Here is a 17857-nt window from a genome sequence, read left to right as displayed (position 1 = left end):
CTGCCCGCCACGGCCGCCCCGGCAGTAGCTGTGTCCGTGGATATGCATACGTATAGATAGATATACGTATGTACGGGGGAGTTCACCGTCCGCGGGGAGCGGGGCTGCGCTCTGACAGCCCTGGTGACACCGCCTCAGAAGCCTGGCTGTCTGTAATACTTCCAGGGGTTACTAACCTCAGTGCTTCACTAAAAACTTATGGAGAGCTGTGTCATACCAGAACTATCGTGATCTATAGGGTCTTGCCAAGTATTTAGTATACAAGCTACACAGTATATTCAGTATATGATGTATTTTTGTAATTATTAGATGGGGTTGGTCAGAGTGGGTTTTCTGATCTGCAGCCCGTCCTGAAGCTTCTCTCAAACAAGGTGCCTTTCCCCGGGTTTCAGTTATGTCATAAAAGTGTTGGGTTTAATTTCTGCAAGTGAATAATTAAGCTGCTGTTAGTGCGCACCATTTTCTGATTATAAGTGTAATAATTACAATTAATTAGAAATGTTAATTACAGCAAATACGGAAATTGTTATGCATATGGTATGCATATTGTTATGCACATATATATGTATGACTTTAGCATTGAGTGGCAATTACAGTTGTTGGCTTTGTCAAGTTCTTGGCAGTCAACTTTGGCTTGTAAATGTCACAGGGAGCAATAATTTGGGGGCTTTTCTGTTTGTCAACCACCCAGCTTGCCTGTCAGAAGCCATGCAAGGAAGAGTTGTGTGTATCTGTGCAACCCTGTTACCGGAGCGGTGCTGACGGTGTGGGTGGGAAGGGGCCCTTCTCCCAGGCGAGCGTGTGCCAGCGCTCCCGTCTCTCGGGTGCATTGGCCGAGGCCGAGGGCAAAGGGCTGCACGCTAAAACACCATCTGCCCTGTGCTTGCAGGTGGTTCTCCTGGGGATTGACATCCTTTCCGCGCTAGTGTCCCGCTTGCAAGATCGCTTCAAGGCCCAGATTGGCACAGGTAAGGGGTCTGTGTGTGAGTGGGGGAGATGTCACCGTTGCTCTGTTGGGGTCTGCTCTGACTGCTGTATGCAAAGCCTTCTTTCTCCCCAGGAGAGCACTTGGGAGGCTCTTGGTGGTTTCAGGCTCTGCCGAATGGCAGGAGGGCTGGTCCCTCCATCAGGCGGGGGGAGAGCAGAGGGGCTATGCCACTGTGACAGTTTTCTTAGGGATTTGGATGTTTGTGTTTTCTTTCATCAGTGCTGCCAAGTTTACTTGATAGGCTGGGAGACTCTAAGGACTCGGTGAGGGAGCAGGATCAGACCTTGCTGCTAAAAATCATGGAACAAGCTGCTAATCCTCAGGTATGCTTGTCAGCCCTTTGCAGCCTGAGTCACTGGCTGCTTAAAAAGGGAGAACTTTTTTCTGTCAGAGGGTTTTCTCCTGTGGCTCTGTCTGAAATGGCTTCATCTCCCTATGCCTTGTTATGAGATATTTGCTTCACTTGAGAATGCTGTTGCATGTCAGGATACACATGGGAGCGTGTCAGTGGAATTCCCAAGGATGGGATGGGATGGGTGGATGTCAGAGTAGTTGTTCTTGGTCTTTGGAAGGTACTTGCTTTCTGTAAGTAAAGGTATTGTTTTAGCTAGCGGGGTTACTGTGAAGTCAGCACAGAACAAAGAATTAGTCAGATCTAAAAGTGTCTTTCTACTTCTTGTCCCGTTCTGCTTGGATGGATGTGAAATTATATTTAAGCTCCAGAGATGTTAGAGTGTATGTCTGCTGGAAGAAAGAATCTGTCTCTTCCCCCGCCTCCTTTTTTCCTGTCTCACCTTCTTTTCTGTCTTCCACAGTATGTGTGGGACAGGATGCTAGGAGGATTCAAACACAAGAATTTCCGGACAAGAGAAGGGATTTGCCTCTGCCTTATTGCAACACTCAATGCGTAAGTCAGAACCTCCTGCAAGCCTACGTTATGTGGTAGGTATATGCTCTGCGATTCACACCAGTGCTCTTTTGTTCTTTATTCCCAGATCTGGAGCTCAGAGTTTAACGCTGAGTAAGATAGTGCCACATATATGTAACTTACTTGGAGATCCAAACAGCCAGGTAAGCTTTTACTGCGAGTCATGTGTAAAGGTTGTGCTGATTGCCTTGTTGGTAAGTGGGGCTCTGCGTTCTGGCTGGTAAATTAGCTAGTTGTGCTGCTGGTGGTGAACTCTGAACAACGCTGTTCAGGAAGAGCCCTTGGCTGGTTTTGAAGAGGTATGATTGAAGTATGCCTAAACCAGCCTATCAATTACTCAAGAGTTCAACAGAACAACATGAGTCTGCAAGTGAGATGAACAGAGCAGGAAACCTTTGTGGGAAGGGAACTCCTGTGCCTTACAGCCCGAATGCAGGGGAGGCTGCAGGGATCCCTCTGGGCTCCATGCAGCACCAGTCACCTTCAGAGAGGAACCATTCTGGGCAGGGAGGGCAAATGGGACCAGTTGGACAGCACGGCCATGTGCACTGCCAGAAGTTGTACAGGGAGATCCTGAATAAGGGGTGGAGGGAAGGCAAGCCGTACAGGAACCTTAAATCAGCGATGCAAGCCAAATGAAAATCCATGCTGAAAACATCTGTCACTTCTACGTGCTTTTTGTCCTGCCCTGGACAGGACCTAACCTGGAATTAGATGCGAGCATGTGAGGTTAGTGAGAAGAGGGGAGTGGGGAAGCAGGGTTCAAACTCATGTTATGTAACATGTGTACTAGCAGTTTTTGAATATTGCTGTTGCCCTCCCAGCATGGGTGACACGTATGTGATCCAGGTCTGGAGTGGGTGTTTAGCTGGAAGGAAGTGTGAGGCAGCCAACTGGGGAACGGGTTTACATTGGCTCTGGGGAGTTGGCCATATTCCCATGGCTGTCAGGGCCTCCTCTTCCTGAAGAGTAGGACTGAGTGTGAAGCAGCCTTCCCTTTCTGGTTGTGTCAGTGCAGGAGGATAAACCTGTTACCCCAAGAAGTTTCTAATGAAGTTTAATGTTCAGAGTCCTCTGTAGTTCTGAGCTGTGACTGAGCAAGCTGTTACTCTTCAAGGGGATACTGGGTTTAGGACTTGGACTTGTTGCACAGACAGACACCTTGGTCCTGCCATTGGTGAGCTGTTGAATGAATCAGAAATTTGGTGAGGCCGCTGAGACGTTTTCCTTCTGCACTAACTCTTCCATGTGCCTGGCACAGCTCATTATCCCAGTACCCAGCTGCAGGGGGAAATGAGGCTGATATCTTGCTCCTTCTCCTGGGTCTGGTTCCTCATCCCCAGAACGCCCATGCCCGATCTGATCAGACACAAATCCCTGTCAAAGTGGCTCCTGTCCTGGGGCAGGGGCTGGTCCTGGGCTCCCCTAGGGCTGCTTCTGTGCCGCTAGTGCCTTTGCCTGAGCTCTGGGAGACCTGATGCTCGGTCAATGCTGCCCTCTCTTGGTGAAAGATGGTGGAGAAACAGTGGAGAAACACAGATCGAGGTCAAATGCAGTGTTTTTCCCTTTTGTTGTGGAGGTGGAAGCTGTTCTGTTACTGCCCTTTTCAGAAGGAGTGGTTTTGTGGTTTTCAACTAATGCAATTGCGTAACCCAGTGAGCATCTGGTATGACAACAGTATTTAAACTACGACTATTTAATTTTATTTTTGAGAAAGCATTAAAGCTTTGTTATTGCTGTGGTAGACTAAACCAAGTATGATAATAGGGGCTCCTTGCCTTACCCAATATGGGGTTTACCTAGTCCTGCAACCATACTTCTGATTAACTTTACACACAGAGGCAATCCTTCTAGCTCACGCTGTGAGGACCTCCACGGTCGGCCGCACTGCATGCTGCGGCAGGCTGGGGGTATGGCAGAGCTTGTCGGCGTGCCCTGGCTGCTGTGCCCCTTGCTGCCGGTGTGTGGGCCCGGGGCGGGCAGACTCGCTGCAGGCGTGTGAGATGCAGGCGCTGCCACCTCTCTTCCCTGGCTGTTGGAGGCAGAGAGCGAGGCTGGGTTAGGGTCTGCATACCCAGAAACTGGGGACACCAAAGAGTGCCTCCTGAGCTGTGCCCTGAAGTCCTGCCTGGTGGTGTACAGGGCTGATGGGCCGAGAGAAGAGAGGCAAGACTGCTGAGTAAGGGCTGGCATGAGTGAAGACAGGGGTTTGGAAACTGGCAATGACCCGCTGAATGGGAAGGCTGCGGAGCAGGAGAATGGGGCGAGATGAGCATGAGTCAAGTGTTAGGTTCTTTTTTTTGGCTAGTAAGTAGGGCATGTGTATCTGCCCTTTGACTCCTACCTATAGGTGATTCTAGCTTGTGCCCACAAAATATCCTGTGTCTAGTCCTGATGTGTGCGGGTGCTTGGGTAGCTGCCAGGCCGTCTTCTGAGAAGCAGAAGTGCACGGCTCTGCAGGTATTTCTGTAGGCAGAGCAGATAGTTTACCTTCTCTGCCTGCTGTGTCTGATGGAGGAAGGGGGTTCAGTACAGAAAGGTGACACTTCAATCAGATTTGTGGCTCTTCTGTTGGGTGGAGGGAAGGATGTGCTCAGCAATTTCTTGCAAATCAGTTTGGAAAACATGCAAAATTCATGGTGACTCAGGTGATTGATTACTCCTCCCTCCCTCCATATTTTGTTATCAACACAGAAACATAAGTTTGTAAGATGGCATTAAAAATCAGTTTGTTTTATAATGTACTAGCAATATAAGGTATATTTGTGTGTCTCCTTGCTTTTTTTGATCCAGTAAATGTACCTGTTGCCCACAATGGTGGAGTTTGGCAAAGGCAGCCGAGCTCCCTGGGTGTGTCCCTGTGTACGAAACCTTTCATCTTATGTCTTGACTGCCTTTTCAATTAAATTAGACCTACTGATACTGCTAATATCTGAAATGCAAGGATGGAAGCTCCTTCATGAGCTCTGTGGTAACGTGTGTAGTGGCAACTGTTGTTGCTGAGAAATATGCAAATTTCTTTCTCCAAGGTAGGGCAGGGATTTATATGAATTATAAAGATGATTGATTTCTCTCATATCTCATGTTCAGGTTCGAGATGCAGCAATAAACAGCCTTGTGGAAATTTACAGACATGTTGGTGAACGTGTAAGGGCTGATCTCAGTAAAAAAGGATTACCCCAATCTCGGTAAGTTGAGAATGTCCTTACGTCTTCACTATTTTTGGGCCGCTTTTTATTCCTTTCCTTCCTTTAGAAGGCTTCAGGAACTGCATGAGTGAACCTTTTCCTGGGATCAGGGTTTGGTTTTTTTTCATCCTACAGACACTTACTCAGGTTTCACTTAATGTGGATCCTGTACCTGCCGAAGTATGCCAAAGCATCTTTGGAAAAACAATAAAATTATTACAGATGTGTGGTTAACTGATTTAAGATTTAATGTGGTGTTTTTCCTGTATGTTCTGCATGTGTAGAGAGGACACTTCAGAGTAGCCTGTGTCTATGCAACTTAGAAGGCTGTCATAAAGAAAAAAAGCCCCACAGTCAGTATCATCAGTTCCAAAGCTTTATTAAAAAAAACCCACACCAAAACCAAAGCCCTGTCCCTCTGCTGCTGCCACTTCAGCTGCGGTAAGAAAGCTGCTCTGCATCTTGCCGCAACCTCCGGTGTGCAGGGTGGAGCATGGTCAGACCTGAGGATGGAGTAGATGGCAGGGTGTCAATGCACAGCGGGAGGAGGGAAGAGGTTGTTTCAGGGGTGGGGTGCACACAGGGGAAGGCAAGTACTGTTGCCTCTTGTTCTCCAGTGAAAACATCTGCTGCCACAATGTGGCTTAAAGTAATAAACTCTCTGGGAAAGAATAATGAGATGTGATAAGGATCTGCTGCTGCACCAGGCCTGTGACGTGAATGGGAAAGAAGTGTCGGGGCCAAAGGCAAATGTTGTGTGAAGTTGTTTTTTTAGGGGTGTTTTTTGTGGTATTTCTGCAAATAGTTGAGATAGGCAAAGTGGTAATGAACTGGAAAAGCATCTACAATTAGACATGTCACATCCTCAGTAATGTAGTATTTCCAATTATATCTCTTACACCTCTGTAGTATCAGTTGTCTCTCAGTTTTTCTTATCAGCAGTTGCATGTTGTGATTTTTTCAATTTTAAAATAACTTCCCTCTACACTGACACTTTTGACAGTGCTCCCAATGACCTGAGTGAAGCAAAATTTGTCCTATAACATCTTAGATTAGAAGATTCCTAAAAATTAAATTCAGCTGTTCATTGTGTATTTCTTTAACTTTCAAACAGGTTGAATGTAATTTTTACAAAATTTGATGAGGTCCAAAAATCTGGAAACATGATCCAGAGTTCAGGTGGTGAGTAGAAGTACTTGTATTCTCTTTTTGGTGTTTTTAGCAATTTTCGTTCGGTGAGGCATTCAAATGAACACAGAGCAAGCATTCTGTTAGGGAAAACAAGCATGGGTGATTGTTCAGAAATATACACGTAGCTTTTGCAGCAAATAACTGATGTTTAGTTAATCTGCTCTGTTTTCCTAGTGGTATCAGAAGGACAATGAAGCACAAGTTTCAAGAACAGAAGGTGGTGTTAGAGCTGTCCTTTTCCTCTTGAGTTTCATTAGGGAAATACATCTTCTGTTCTCAAGTCCATGTACATCTTTGTTTGAATTGTTCATAAGGTAAATTAAATAGTAATTTAAGAGAAGAAACCTTTTCAGTTTAACGCCCCAAATAGCACAGAAAGTGTACGTATTGATGTAGTAGTGTTCCATTTAAAGCTTATATTGTTTAGGGATTGTATTTTGCAGTTCCTAAGTTTGTGTACTTTGTATGTTTATGACCGATAGTCAAAGACCCTTATCAGAGCCTTAATTCTGTCTTTGTCTGAGACTAGTATTTTGCTTACTTTAAAAACAAGTGTTTATTCCTGCTTTTCTTATAGATAAGCTTATGAGTGATACTTTCTAGCTCATGTTTTTAGGAATAGATTTTTGAGAGAATTCTTGGTGAGGGAATTCAACTTTCTGCCAACAGCCGAGTAGAGCAGAGATGAAGAACATGGGTTCAGTGCTGCGGGTTCCTATCAAGCTCACACCCTCTGCAAGGCCCAGAGCAGGAGAGGTGATATCCCCAATCTTTCCCACCATGCTCTCAGAAGCCAAGAGAGCAGAGAGGTCTCTGCTCTTTTAAATTGGAAAAAAATCTTTTTCACTTCTAGGCACTATTCTTCTTGCCATATCCATTTTAAAATACAGTAAACTTCATCCTTGCAGGAAATAATAACACTGACTTGAACATTCTGAAGCTATATTTTGGATTATTCAGAAATGTGATGTGATATTTTCTTGTACGTTTGGGAACGATGTAGACTTAGTGCAGGTTCCTTTGTGATGGAATGGGTTAAAATTATGCTTTTGCATAATGTGAGAAAATATTGGCTGTATAGATAGATGAGGCTTACAGTGGCAAAAAAAGTGCAGTTGAGAAACAAATGTCCTTGTACTTTTTTAAAAGGGAGGGAAGTAAATATTTAATCCATTAGCAAACATCTTAAGGTTTACAACCTCCAGGTATTTGTTCTGAAATCCTAACTCAAAATGAAACAAAGCTCACTGCTAATCCAACTTCTCTGCTTTCCACTTTGCTAGGCTAAGGTAGAATTTTTGTTTTGCTAGTAGTGGAATAGAATGGGCTTTCAAAAAAGAAAAAGTTAATTTAATGTATCATTGTACCATGTAGATTGCTGTTGTCTGGAGTTTGAGGAGGCAGGCTTGTGCTCTGTGATGAGATGTATTGCTACATGGTCTTTTTAAACAAATGCTGTGGTGGGATGATGACTGTGGGTGGGATTTCTGTTGGGTTCATTCTCTAGGGAGAGAGAGAAAGATTTTGGAGCTTAATGTGCCCCTAGCCAAATTTAAACTAAGTTTACAGAGTTTTTCTAGTCCAAACGAAGGTGATCTTAGTAGAAAATCAGGTATGTCACAACTGATTAGAAGAGTATTTAGTATGAAATAGGTGAGATACATGTAAGAATAAACTTCAATGAAGAGCAAGAAACTAGAGTTAATTTATTTGCAATGTAAGTTTTAGCTGTGCAATCATTTTAGCATCTACACATCCAAGACCAGCACCGGAGATGTCGCTTGCTAATCCTTGGCTTTTGAGAGGTGGTTCTAGTCTCTAGTCTGAACATCCTAGTGCATGCTGTGATGTGTTTCAAGGCTGCTGGCACCATGGAAAACATCAAAAGCAAGATGGGACAGTGGGGGTGACCTCTTCTGGGCAGACAATTCTTAGTGCCATCTCTTTCCAAGAAAGCAAACCGTCTGTTTTAAAATTGCCAAGGAAGGATTCCACAGGAACAATTTTTTTTTTTTTCCCCCATCAGTGCAAGTAAAGCATCTGTGTGTATTAGATCAGCTAGTTTTGGGCTTCATTGAGAATTATTTTTTTCTTTTAATACCCCTTCCTCTGTCACTGCTTTGATGAATTTGAAGATTTAACTTTCTTGCACATACGGTGCCTGAGACCTTATACACCCTGTCTCATGTCCTTGACTCCATTGACAGGCTTTTTGTGCTTCCAGACACAAGTACTCCTGTCTTCCTCACCCAGCTTAACCTGATCTGCTGATGTCTTGCTGTTCTTGCTCGTGCCGTGGCTGGATGCAATCCCTGGAGACAGAGTGTGTGTGTGTTAGCATTTCTCCTCCATTGAATCTCCCGTGTGGGTACTGAGACCAAAAATTAGCCTGGGGGAAAAGGAGTTGGGGAGAGTGGAGGAGTGTTAAGGTGTCAAAGAGAGCAGGACGTGGAAAGGATAGGATCTCCCATTGCTCTGCCAGAACCTTTTCATCTTCCCTAACAATAAAAAAAGTCTGTAGTTGCATGAGTTAATTTTAAAGTAGTTCTCATTTGTGAAACTAATGATGAGAACATTAGTTATTAATATCTTGTGTGTATGTGTTTGGGAAACAACCCTCCCCTCATAGTGCTATAGGCTGGTTTGTTGCTTCTTCCTCACCCTCCAAGCAGAGCAAATACAGCATACATGCTCACCATATCTAATGTGTCAACAGCTCTGTGCAACTTTCAGTTTATCTCTTTGAGGTTGTGTAAGCCAGTGGAGGAGGCTTATCTTCACCCATGGTCACAAGTTTATTATGGCCTAAAGACTAAAGCTAAGTTTGTCAGGTTTCCTGTGTCCCTGACGCCTCCTGCAGCTTTTGAACAAAGGTGACACTTTCAGCGGTTGTCAGAGTCACCAGGGAAGATGGTGATAAATATTGCATATCCAAAAGATTTGCCTTTCTTAGGAAATAGTTGTCCCAGTCTTGTTAATCCTTTGAGTCTGGCAGAATACGGTATTGATTATGAGGGTGTCTATCTGTTATCATTAATACCACTCCTTTTAGATTGTAACTGCACCAGGTGAACGCACCACTAATGCTTTAACCTTCATGTTATATGGCCTGGATCAGATGACTTCAGGCAATATGGTGCAGTTGTACCTTGTCTTAGAAGCTCGTGTTAGTCCCTCTCTGAGGCTAGCAAGTACTATTTCTAGCTCTACGCAGGCTGCATGAGTGTCCAAGAGGTTTTGGGAGGCAGACTGGCAAATGTTCGTGCAGAGTGCAGTCTGTAAGCCCTTGTCAGTGTAAAATGGCACTGCAGAAGGAGCAGTGTCAGCTCCCTTGTGCTGGGTTTTCTGCCCTGAGCTGCTCCCTGTGTTGGATGCGTACTGGCTGCAGGACGAACCTGGCTGAAAAGTAACACGCTTAGCCCCTTGGGGAAGGGCTTTCTGTTCTTTAGGGTTAATGCATGCCTCTGAAATGGGAAGGTTAACTGAAGCTATATCACAACTTCCCAGCTCACTAGCAAAGATCAAGTCTAACTTTTTTTAATGTGGTCTTATGGGTGAATATGGTGAATCTATACTTCTTTGGGTATCTCAGGTGGGTAACCAAGAGCAAGCTGTTGGCTGAAGTGTCACTCATAACTGAGCCCTGGCCCAGGAGCATTGGAGTTGTGCTAATTACAGTAAGACTTGAAAGTGATTGTCAGACCTGACTTATTGCAGAACATAGCAGTACTGGACATGTGAGAAAGCAACTGTGGATTCTGAAATGATGAAATATGGCAAAAGAATGGGTCAAAGAAACACGATGACTAAAACTAGTCTCTTAGTTGTGAGACTACTGTTTGGGATAACAGTTTCTCTACCAGCTCACTGAGAAGTCAAGTGAGAAAAAAGTGAAAAGAAAGCAACTGCAGTAGCATTATTTGTATATCAGGAGTAATTTGAAGATTAGCGAGTATGCTGTAAGTTGTTAAAGATTTCTTAACTAATGGTTCCCAAGACAAACAAATGGAAATCTTACTCAGTCTACTAGAAAAGGTGCTTAAAATAATAGGGCATTTTCTGATCCTGTGAATAAATCTAATGAATCAACTCTAATCAGAATGTGAATTTTAAGTCTATGAAAATAATTCATGGTTTGTATGTACTTATCTTTCTATGGTGTGGTCCACTAGTGCTTCTTTGAGTTTATCTTGAATTGCTTGATTATTTTTTTGGCTAGGCTTTTTGTTGTTCAGTAATACAAGAGTCAAACCATAGTGGGGTGGGGGAGGTTTGCATAGTAATCTGAGGTGTTTCATTAAGTCAGAGGGAGGTTTTGGCATGCTGAAGTATGCTGCTTGTTGCTAGGCTACCAGCAGCAGCCCTTATAGCTAGAATATGAAGTTAAAATCCACGTTGGATTTCTCGATGATTCTCAATGCATCTCTGTTTTGTTATTTGGCATATAATTAGTCAGCCTCTTGAAGCAAAAATTATAGTTTTTCCCCCTTTGGGCTTTCAGCAAGCTAATTATTTTTTGTGTAACTGCTTTTGCGAATTATGCAGATGCCTTATTCCCCTGGGATAAATACATTTTCAGCATGAAAGAGCCAATAATTGCCAGCTAGTCAGCTGCTGTCTTCATGTGGCATTGTGTGATGATCTTTAGTTGGATGTGATACAGCGAGAGGCTATTGGACATAAATAGAGACTCCAGGAAATTCATGCTGCACAGGTTTCCTTGGTATTATGTCTGGAAGGACCTGAACATAAAGCATACAGTTTTTCCATGGATTTGAATTGACTTCGGATCAGACCTGGACTCCAGAAGACTTTATAATCAAGTTTCAGGACAGATTAAGAATGAAATAAGTGATCTACTGAGAGATACAGGCTGATAGGAAACAATGACCCAAACCAAAGCTATTAGTAACCAAAATGTTTTGGTATGTTTTTTATACTTTTGATCATTGCAATATCATAATATGACATTCTTTGATGTAAACCCTCATTTTTTTACATAAGTCACATAATTTTTGGGAGATGCTTCTGCATTGGTGCATGCAGGGATGCTGCGGTGGTGTGCCACTATGGTACCTGTGGGTAGGGAGAGGATTGAACTTGTCTACGCTGAATTTTGCCTTTGCTCGGGAGAGCAAGATTTAGGGACAGTGGAGGTGGCGGTGGTCTTGGGTTGCAAGGAAATCAAAGCAGGAGATCTTAAAGCCAGAAGTCTGGAGCTGAGATCTCTCCCCCATGGATACTTGCACAGAGTAAGGTGAGGGGAGGATGCAATTTCAGTAGTTGCCTGCGTTAGTGTTCTAAGAGTAAGCAGGTTAATTAAAACAATGCTAAAATAGCAGATGTGATAATTCCGGTTACTGAAAGCCTGTGAAGAAGGAGCAATGTTACTCTTGAGTAGAACTACTTCTATATTTTAGATATTATTTAAGATAAATAAGCTATTTGCTGAATGAATTCTGTTTATGAAGTTGACAACTTGGAGGCAATTAGATGGACACTAGAACTATTCTAGATTCCTGTGCTTTGCTGAGTCACTGAATGCTATTTTAGTATTTATTATAAGGAGGAAAAATCACCCATATGTGCCAAGCATTGCCATGCATCTGTGGGTGGAATATTGTTTGTTTGTCAACACACGTCCAAGCAGCAGAATTACAGACTGGAAGGAGGGGCAACTGTCTGTGATAAGAGAGAGGTTTTGAACCAACAAATGCTGCACTGTGCTGTTCTGCATTCATACCTCCTTGTGCAATTTAATTTCCATTATGGCTTGTTCTCTTTGAATACGGTTTTCAAGATGAAATAGAAAATGACACAGAAAATTCATTTCATTGACTCGGCATTCCTGTGGCATAAAAAAAGCAAGGAAATACCCCTTCACCTGCATGGGGGCTGAGGGAGCAGTAACGTCTGAGTGATATTTGAATGGGTACTATTAACTGATAGTACATCCTTGTGGAATGTATAAATGGACAAGACGAGCTCTGCTCCCTCTCTGTTATACAACTTTGTAAATAAGCCTATTACTGCCTCCTGGATTTTAAACTCTCAAATTTAGGAGGGAGGGATGTGAGCAAGCAGGCACAGGAGGACACATGGTGCTCCGCTGAATGCTGAGCCGGCTTTTATTTTGGAGGAGAGGTGGCAATCGTCTGCTAGGTCACACAGAGAAGTCGTTTAGGAGGGTGGAGAGTTTGCTGGTGGTGAAGTTGCTGAGAGACATGTACTGTAGGGCTGCTCCCGGAGCACAGTGCTCTTCCCCAGCATCTCGCAGGCACTGCAGATAATGACTACAGGGAAAGGTAGGTGCTAATGAATGTGCCACAGGGGTGGAGGGTTTTATTTGTTAGTGTCTGAATATTTGCCTGTTAAATTTCTTTTCAGCGGTGTGAAGAGACTGAAGCAGTCTTGCAGTGAAAGTGGAACTTCAAAAAATAGCCTGTAAGCATCTGTAGCCTGGTGGCATCAAGCTCAGTTTAAGCTTCTATAAAATATGGTAAATGATCTGTTTGACAGGGTGAAGGAAGAGGATGTGTACATATAAGGGAACAGAACAGGTTGCGAGAGGTGAAGGACGGGTATTTTTCAGATACCCTTCCTGGTCTGTGGTGTTTTTGAGAGATCACTGAGGCTTTCATTTCCAAACTGTTTCCTTTTGCAGCATCAGTTGGGAAGATTATTTAAATTGGTTGCAAGTACTTTTGAATTAACATTGAATCACAGTTCCAAGAACGTGCCGAATGGAGACATCACTGGCTTTTCTGAATTTTTGTGTTTTAACTGCATTTCTGTAACAGAAGGGATATCTGTGGAAGTCAGAGAGGCTGGGGACGTGGTGAAATGGAAAGGCAGAGGAGCTCTGTATCTATTCACCTGTGAAGAATTAATTTACAGGATGGAAGCATGTATTGCATTTATTTTTGGTACATCAGAAGCCTGTGCCTTTTCTCTTAGCTTTCAGAGGAAATGATTTGTTAGTCATCTTTGCAAAAGCTGCATCTTTTTTCTTTTTTCTTCCCTCTCTTCTCTCCATTCAGTGTACCTGTTGTCCTGTTGAAATCCTTATTACACTCTGGATGTAGCAGACTAAATTTAGGAAGTCTGAGATTGTTGGTATCTGAGTTGTATAGACCTTGGTTTTTGTTGATATTTACTGCCTCAAGGTGCAAGTTAATTGGCAGCTCTTTTTGTAATGGATTAGGGGGTGGAAATCACCTGGGCAAAGTGAATGCTGTGGAATTGATACTACATGTGACAGTACGTGCCATTTTTATGGGCAGTTCTTCATTTTAGGGGCTTGGATCCTTTTGGAATATTATGGTTTCACAATGCTCTTCCAAGGCAATTATTACATGTATTTTCAGAGGAGGCAGGGGATGCATGCGTGTGGTGTTACTTGTGAACAGTCAGTAAATGCCTCCCAGCTCCAGGAACGAAACACCAAAACACGTCTAGGCTCGTTCTCCTTATTGTGAACTACATCACCTGTCACTGGACAGTGTCACCATCTACAGCTGAGAAACCTTTTCACTCTGGCTCCTCCTGTCCAGGTCAAAAGAGGAGTTGAGAATAATAGATTATTTTTCCCAAGTTGGAATTGTCTTGAATAATTAATGTACTTAACTGCTTATTAAAGAAAATAAGCACGTATTTGTTGTTGTTAATGAAGCATGATGATTTTGTCATGCTGGGAACTTCTCAGGTTTGAAAGATCAGCTGGTGGAATGAAGAGCTTGGGGCCATAGTCCAGCTGGTCTTATCTGTTGGGAAATGTCTGACCTCCAGGTCACCATTGGTTGTCTGAACTGTGGTAGTAGCAAATGTCAGAAGAAAAATAAGTGCGTAAGTTGTTAGTGCTATTGTGTCTTCTGGATTGAATCCAAAGCACCTTGACCCTAGGGTTCCCTTGCAAAGAAGCAGTAGACCAGAGTTACTTTGGTTGTGTGTGTATGATCACTTCCCTAACCCCTGATGGTTTTATATGAACACAGAAATGCTCTTTTGGCAAAGCTTTGGTGTAACCAAGCAGAACCACTCTGCCACTAAATTTCATGGTATTTCCAACAGATGGTGTGTAAGATGTAGGCTAAAGGAGCGGGCAGCTAAATGATGAGATGCTGCTGTTTAGTGTGGACCTCATGAGCAAAAGATTAGCATGCACAATTCCATTAACACTGATGGAGGTTAAATGCATGAATGTCCTGCACATCTGGAGATGAGCTGCTTTATGCAGGGCCTGTTCTCCTCTTCCCCTTTGGTAAAAGTACCGTGTGGATCTGAGGGACCCCAATGGTTGTCTTAGAGAACACATGCAACTTGGAACACGTTGCAAGGATGAATCTACAGTCCAGTGTCCATAACAAGAATTAGAATGAATTAGAAAAGATCCTACAACCTTCCCATGGAAACTGCAGTAACATCTGGTAAAGCTGTGGAGGTGATCAGGTTTCAGTAATACTTAGTAGTGTTGCTGTTTTCTCTGCTGTGGTCTTTTCCTCCAATTTCTTTCATGTCTTTCAGTGTCAGATTGGTTTAATCTGTAAAATAAAGCCTCAAATCTGCAGTGGTCATTTGTCTTTAAAATCTCTGGACCAGTTTCCTGGTATCTTCTCTGCTACTTTGCCCAGCTGGCTCTCCTTCATAGATCTTTTGTCAGAAAGAGTTTAGGGGTCAAGGCTGGAGCAATATTAACTCCAGTGACGTTTTCACATGAAAGGACTAACTCTAAATCTCATGTTTTTGATCTATTGGCTTTGTCATTTATTGTACACAGCATCTTCCGGGGCAAATTTATCACTAGGATGGTTCATACACATGCGTGCGCACACACACATAGCGATCATTGTGAACGTAGCAGTGATTTTAAGTCAACCTTTTAATTCTCGGCAATTCTCTGAGACATGGGAGTACAAATTACTCAAAGGAATGCTGGCACACTAAGGGCAACCTGGTGTGAGAAAAAAGTATCCCATATTTGTATATTCTGCAGATTCGTGAAGCTTATTTGTCGTGTTTGTTTACGTATTTCACAAACTCTGGCTTCAACACTTGTTAGGGAAGCACAGTAAAGTACTTCAGTGAGCACGAGGGAAGGTATCACATGCTTTCTGCTGCTATGGAAAGAATTACAAAAGTGTTCTTGATGTAGGAAACCTTGCCTGAGGCTCACAAATAGTTCAGTTTCCACAAAAAGCAGTGGAGGGGTGGGGGTCTTCCTTCCCCCTCTTTGTATGTTGGCTGGGTGCTGGGTTCTTGAGAGTAATCTCCTGATACTTCTTATAAGCGAATGCCGTGGGCTGTTTGTATATAGAATCACTGTCCCAGTTAGGATTAAATTGCTGTCCTTAATCAGCAGCCTCAGCAATGGTCAAAAACTGCTTGGGGGAGAGATGAAATTTCTTGCCCCTCTTGTGGAGCACTTTGATGAATTCCTATGCTGCTGCTGGTCATTTATTTGATGAGATTTGTTTTCAGGTTGAGCATGTAACAAGTGAACTGAGTTTAGCTGCTGTAATTAGCAGCCTCCTAGGACAACACTCACTCTAAGGTCATCGGTGAACTACAGGATAGGCTTTTAGGGGCAATAAAAGTACGAGACATGCGTGTTTCTCCTGTTGGTGACACAGAGCATCCCTGCCCTTGCAGAACAGTATATGTATAGCGTAACCACTGAAGTGTCTAGACTGAAGAGCACCTGGTCAATTTCTAAAGAACCTGAGAGCAAATGCTTGCAGGCTTGAAGGCCGCCTCATATCTAGTCACTAGTCATATTCAAATCATTGACCTTAGGCTGGATGAGATTAGACTACCAAGTCCATTTCTGAGAAACACCATCTGTATTAGGATGTCTATCCAGTTTTAACATACAGTGGTAGAACAATAACGGCAGTAACAGCCATGTGAGATGGGGGCATGAAGAGGACCTTTTTTCTAAACGCAGGAGTGGACAAGTGCTGATTTGTTACTCCAGTGGGAAGTACAGTTAATGCATTGTCCGTACTTGGCCCTGGTCTGGCATTACGTTGCCCTTCTTCATTATGTTTGGCTGAAGTATTTTGTTTGTAGCGCAGATATAGTGATGTGAAATAGAACAAAACCAAGCTATAATAAGTAAAAGTGTCCTATTTTTGTAGTATTAAGACAGCAAATACTGTATAATGACTGGGTTTCTTCTGCCTGCTGAAGGAATTAATTCTGCCCTGCTGCTCTGTCAAAGGAATTCTTTTGTTGCATTGTGCAGAGCAGTTTGAGTCTCTTTCTTGTTTATTCCCCTGAAGTCCAAAACTGCAGACAGCCCTGAATAATCCTGGCTTGGTTTACACTCTACATGTAGCCTGCAGGGAGCTCACTGCAGCTGGATCGTCATGAGGAAAACTGCTAATGGCTGCTGCTTCGCAGTTGGCCTTCAGAGTCAAGCCAGGTGAATTTTAGCACAAACAATGCACTATAGAGGAAGAGAAATACCTTCATTCATTGTATAGTGTCACCTGAACTGCTCTTCTCAAGAATGGCAAAACCTATAGCAACTACATTTCCAGATCTGCTCCTTTTCCTGTGGCAAACCTGGCCTGCCTTCCTTCAGAGCTCGTCAGGGCACCACAAAAGTCCTTTAGATGCTTGGCATGGAAGTTTCTGGTATTAGATGCAGATGCTAATGTCCAATGAATATGAAACATATCTGGACTTCATTGGAGACCAGGATGGATAGTGGTTTGGTAGAGTTTTAGATGCTTATATGCAGGTAGGAAAGATAAATGTACATTATTTTTTTAGTTTAAATCTGCTCCCTTTGATGTTAATGGACTCTAATGATTTCAGTGGGAAATGAACAGTGCCCTTTGTAAACTGCTGGTTGACCATGTTGTAGTAGCCTTGTATAGGTGTGTTAGGCATGATTGCTCCTAGTCTTTCAGAAGGAGGGAGGAAATTCTGTTTTATGTATGAAACGGTGTTGGCACTGCTTCTCCCAGTGTTTTCTTTATGCAATTGGCATTGGCTCTTATAGTGTTGGTGCTGCCTCCACCCCCACGTAATGAGACTGTTCCCTTTGGGTGTGATGTGAGTAGAGGAAAGATGTGTATGTCTTTAAGAAACGATGCATGTCTTCCACATATATCTCTCCTGAGTAATGGGACTCCTATCTAGTGGAGCTCTGGCTCATAATGAGACCTGACATTTCTAATTAGGTCTGCTTTAGGAAGAATGGGTCTAACTTTGTTCTTGATCATTTATATTTCTCCCCCTGACCCCCCCAGCTCCTGCTTGTGAGCAGGAGGGAGCATGGGCAGTCCTGGAGCCAGCCCTGGAGAGGCAGGGCTGGGCATGCTTCTTTCCTGCTGCAGCTCTGCCAGTGCACTTCAACTCTGATTTACGCTCCTGCTGTTTGAGCTCTGTGCTGGGCAGGAGCTGAATCTGCAGAGACTTCTAATCACATGGAGCTTCTATGATGTGGAGAGACAATCACGCTCCTTTTCACTGGAGACTTAAATAAGATCTGATCCCAAGCTTCCACAGGCAAAATGTTTATGCACCAGCTCACTGAAACTTATGCTTTGTCCC

At 43.4% G+C, this 17857-nt stretch overlaps 1 protein-coding gene across 9 annotated transcripts in view; it reads left to right on the top strand.

Moving 5' to 3' along the window:
* The window catches only part of CLASP1 (cytoplasmic linker associated protein 1), a 173025-nt gene that overhangs the window by 37180 nt on the left and 117988 nt on the right, over positions 1-17857 (top strand). For all 9 annotated transcript variants that reach the window (XM_050899691.1, XM_050899689.1, XM_050899685.1 and 6 more), the window contains exons 2-7: positions 890-968; positions 1208-1311; positions 1804-1895; positions 1984-2059; positions 5007-5104; positions 6219-6286. In XM_050899691.1, coding sequence (XP_050755648.1) covers positions 890-968; positions 1208-1311; positions 1804-1895; positions 1984-2059; positions 5007-5104; positions 6219-6286 — 517 coding nt within the window. The remainder of the gene's footprint in view (positions 1-889; positions 969-1207; positions 1312-1803; positions 1896-1983; positions 2060-5006; positions 5105-6218; positions 6287-17857) is intronic.

Source organism: Gymnogyps californianus, chromosome 7 (assembly GCF_018139145.2).
Source record: "Gymnogyps californianus isolate 813 chromosome 7, ASM1813914v2, whole genome shotgun sequence".
Lineage (NCBI taxonomy): Eukaryota > Metazoa > Chordata > Aves > Accipitriformes > Cathartidae > Gymnogyps > Gymnogyps californianus.
The sequence above is the reverse complement of the archived record's forward strand: the minus strand, read 5'-3'. Positions and strand labels throughout refer to the sequence as shown.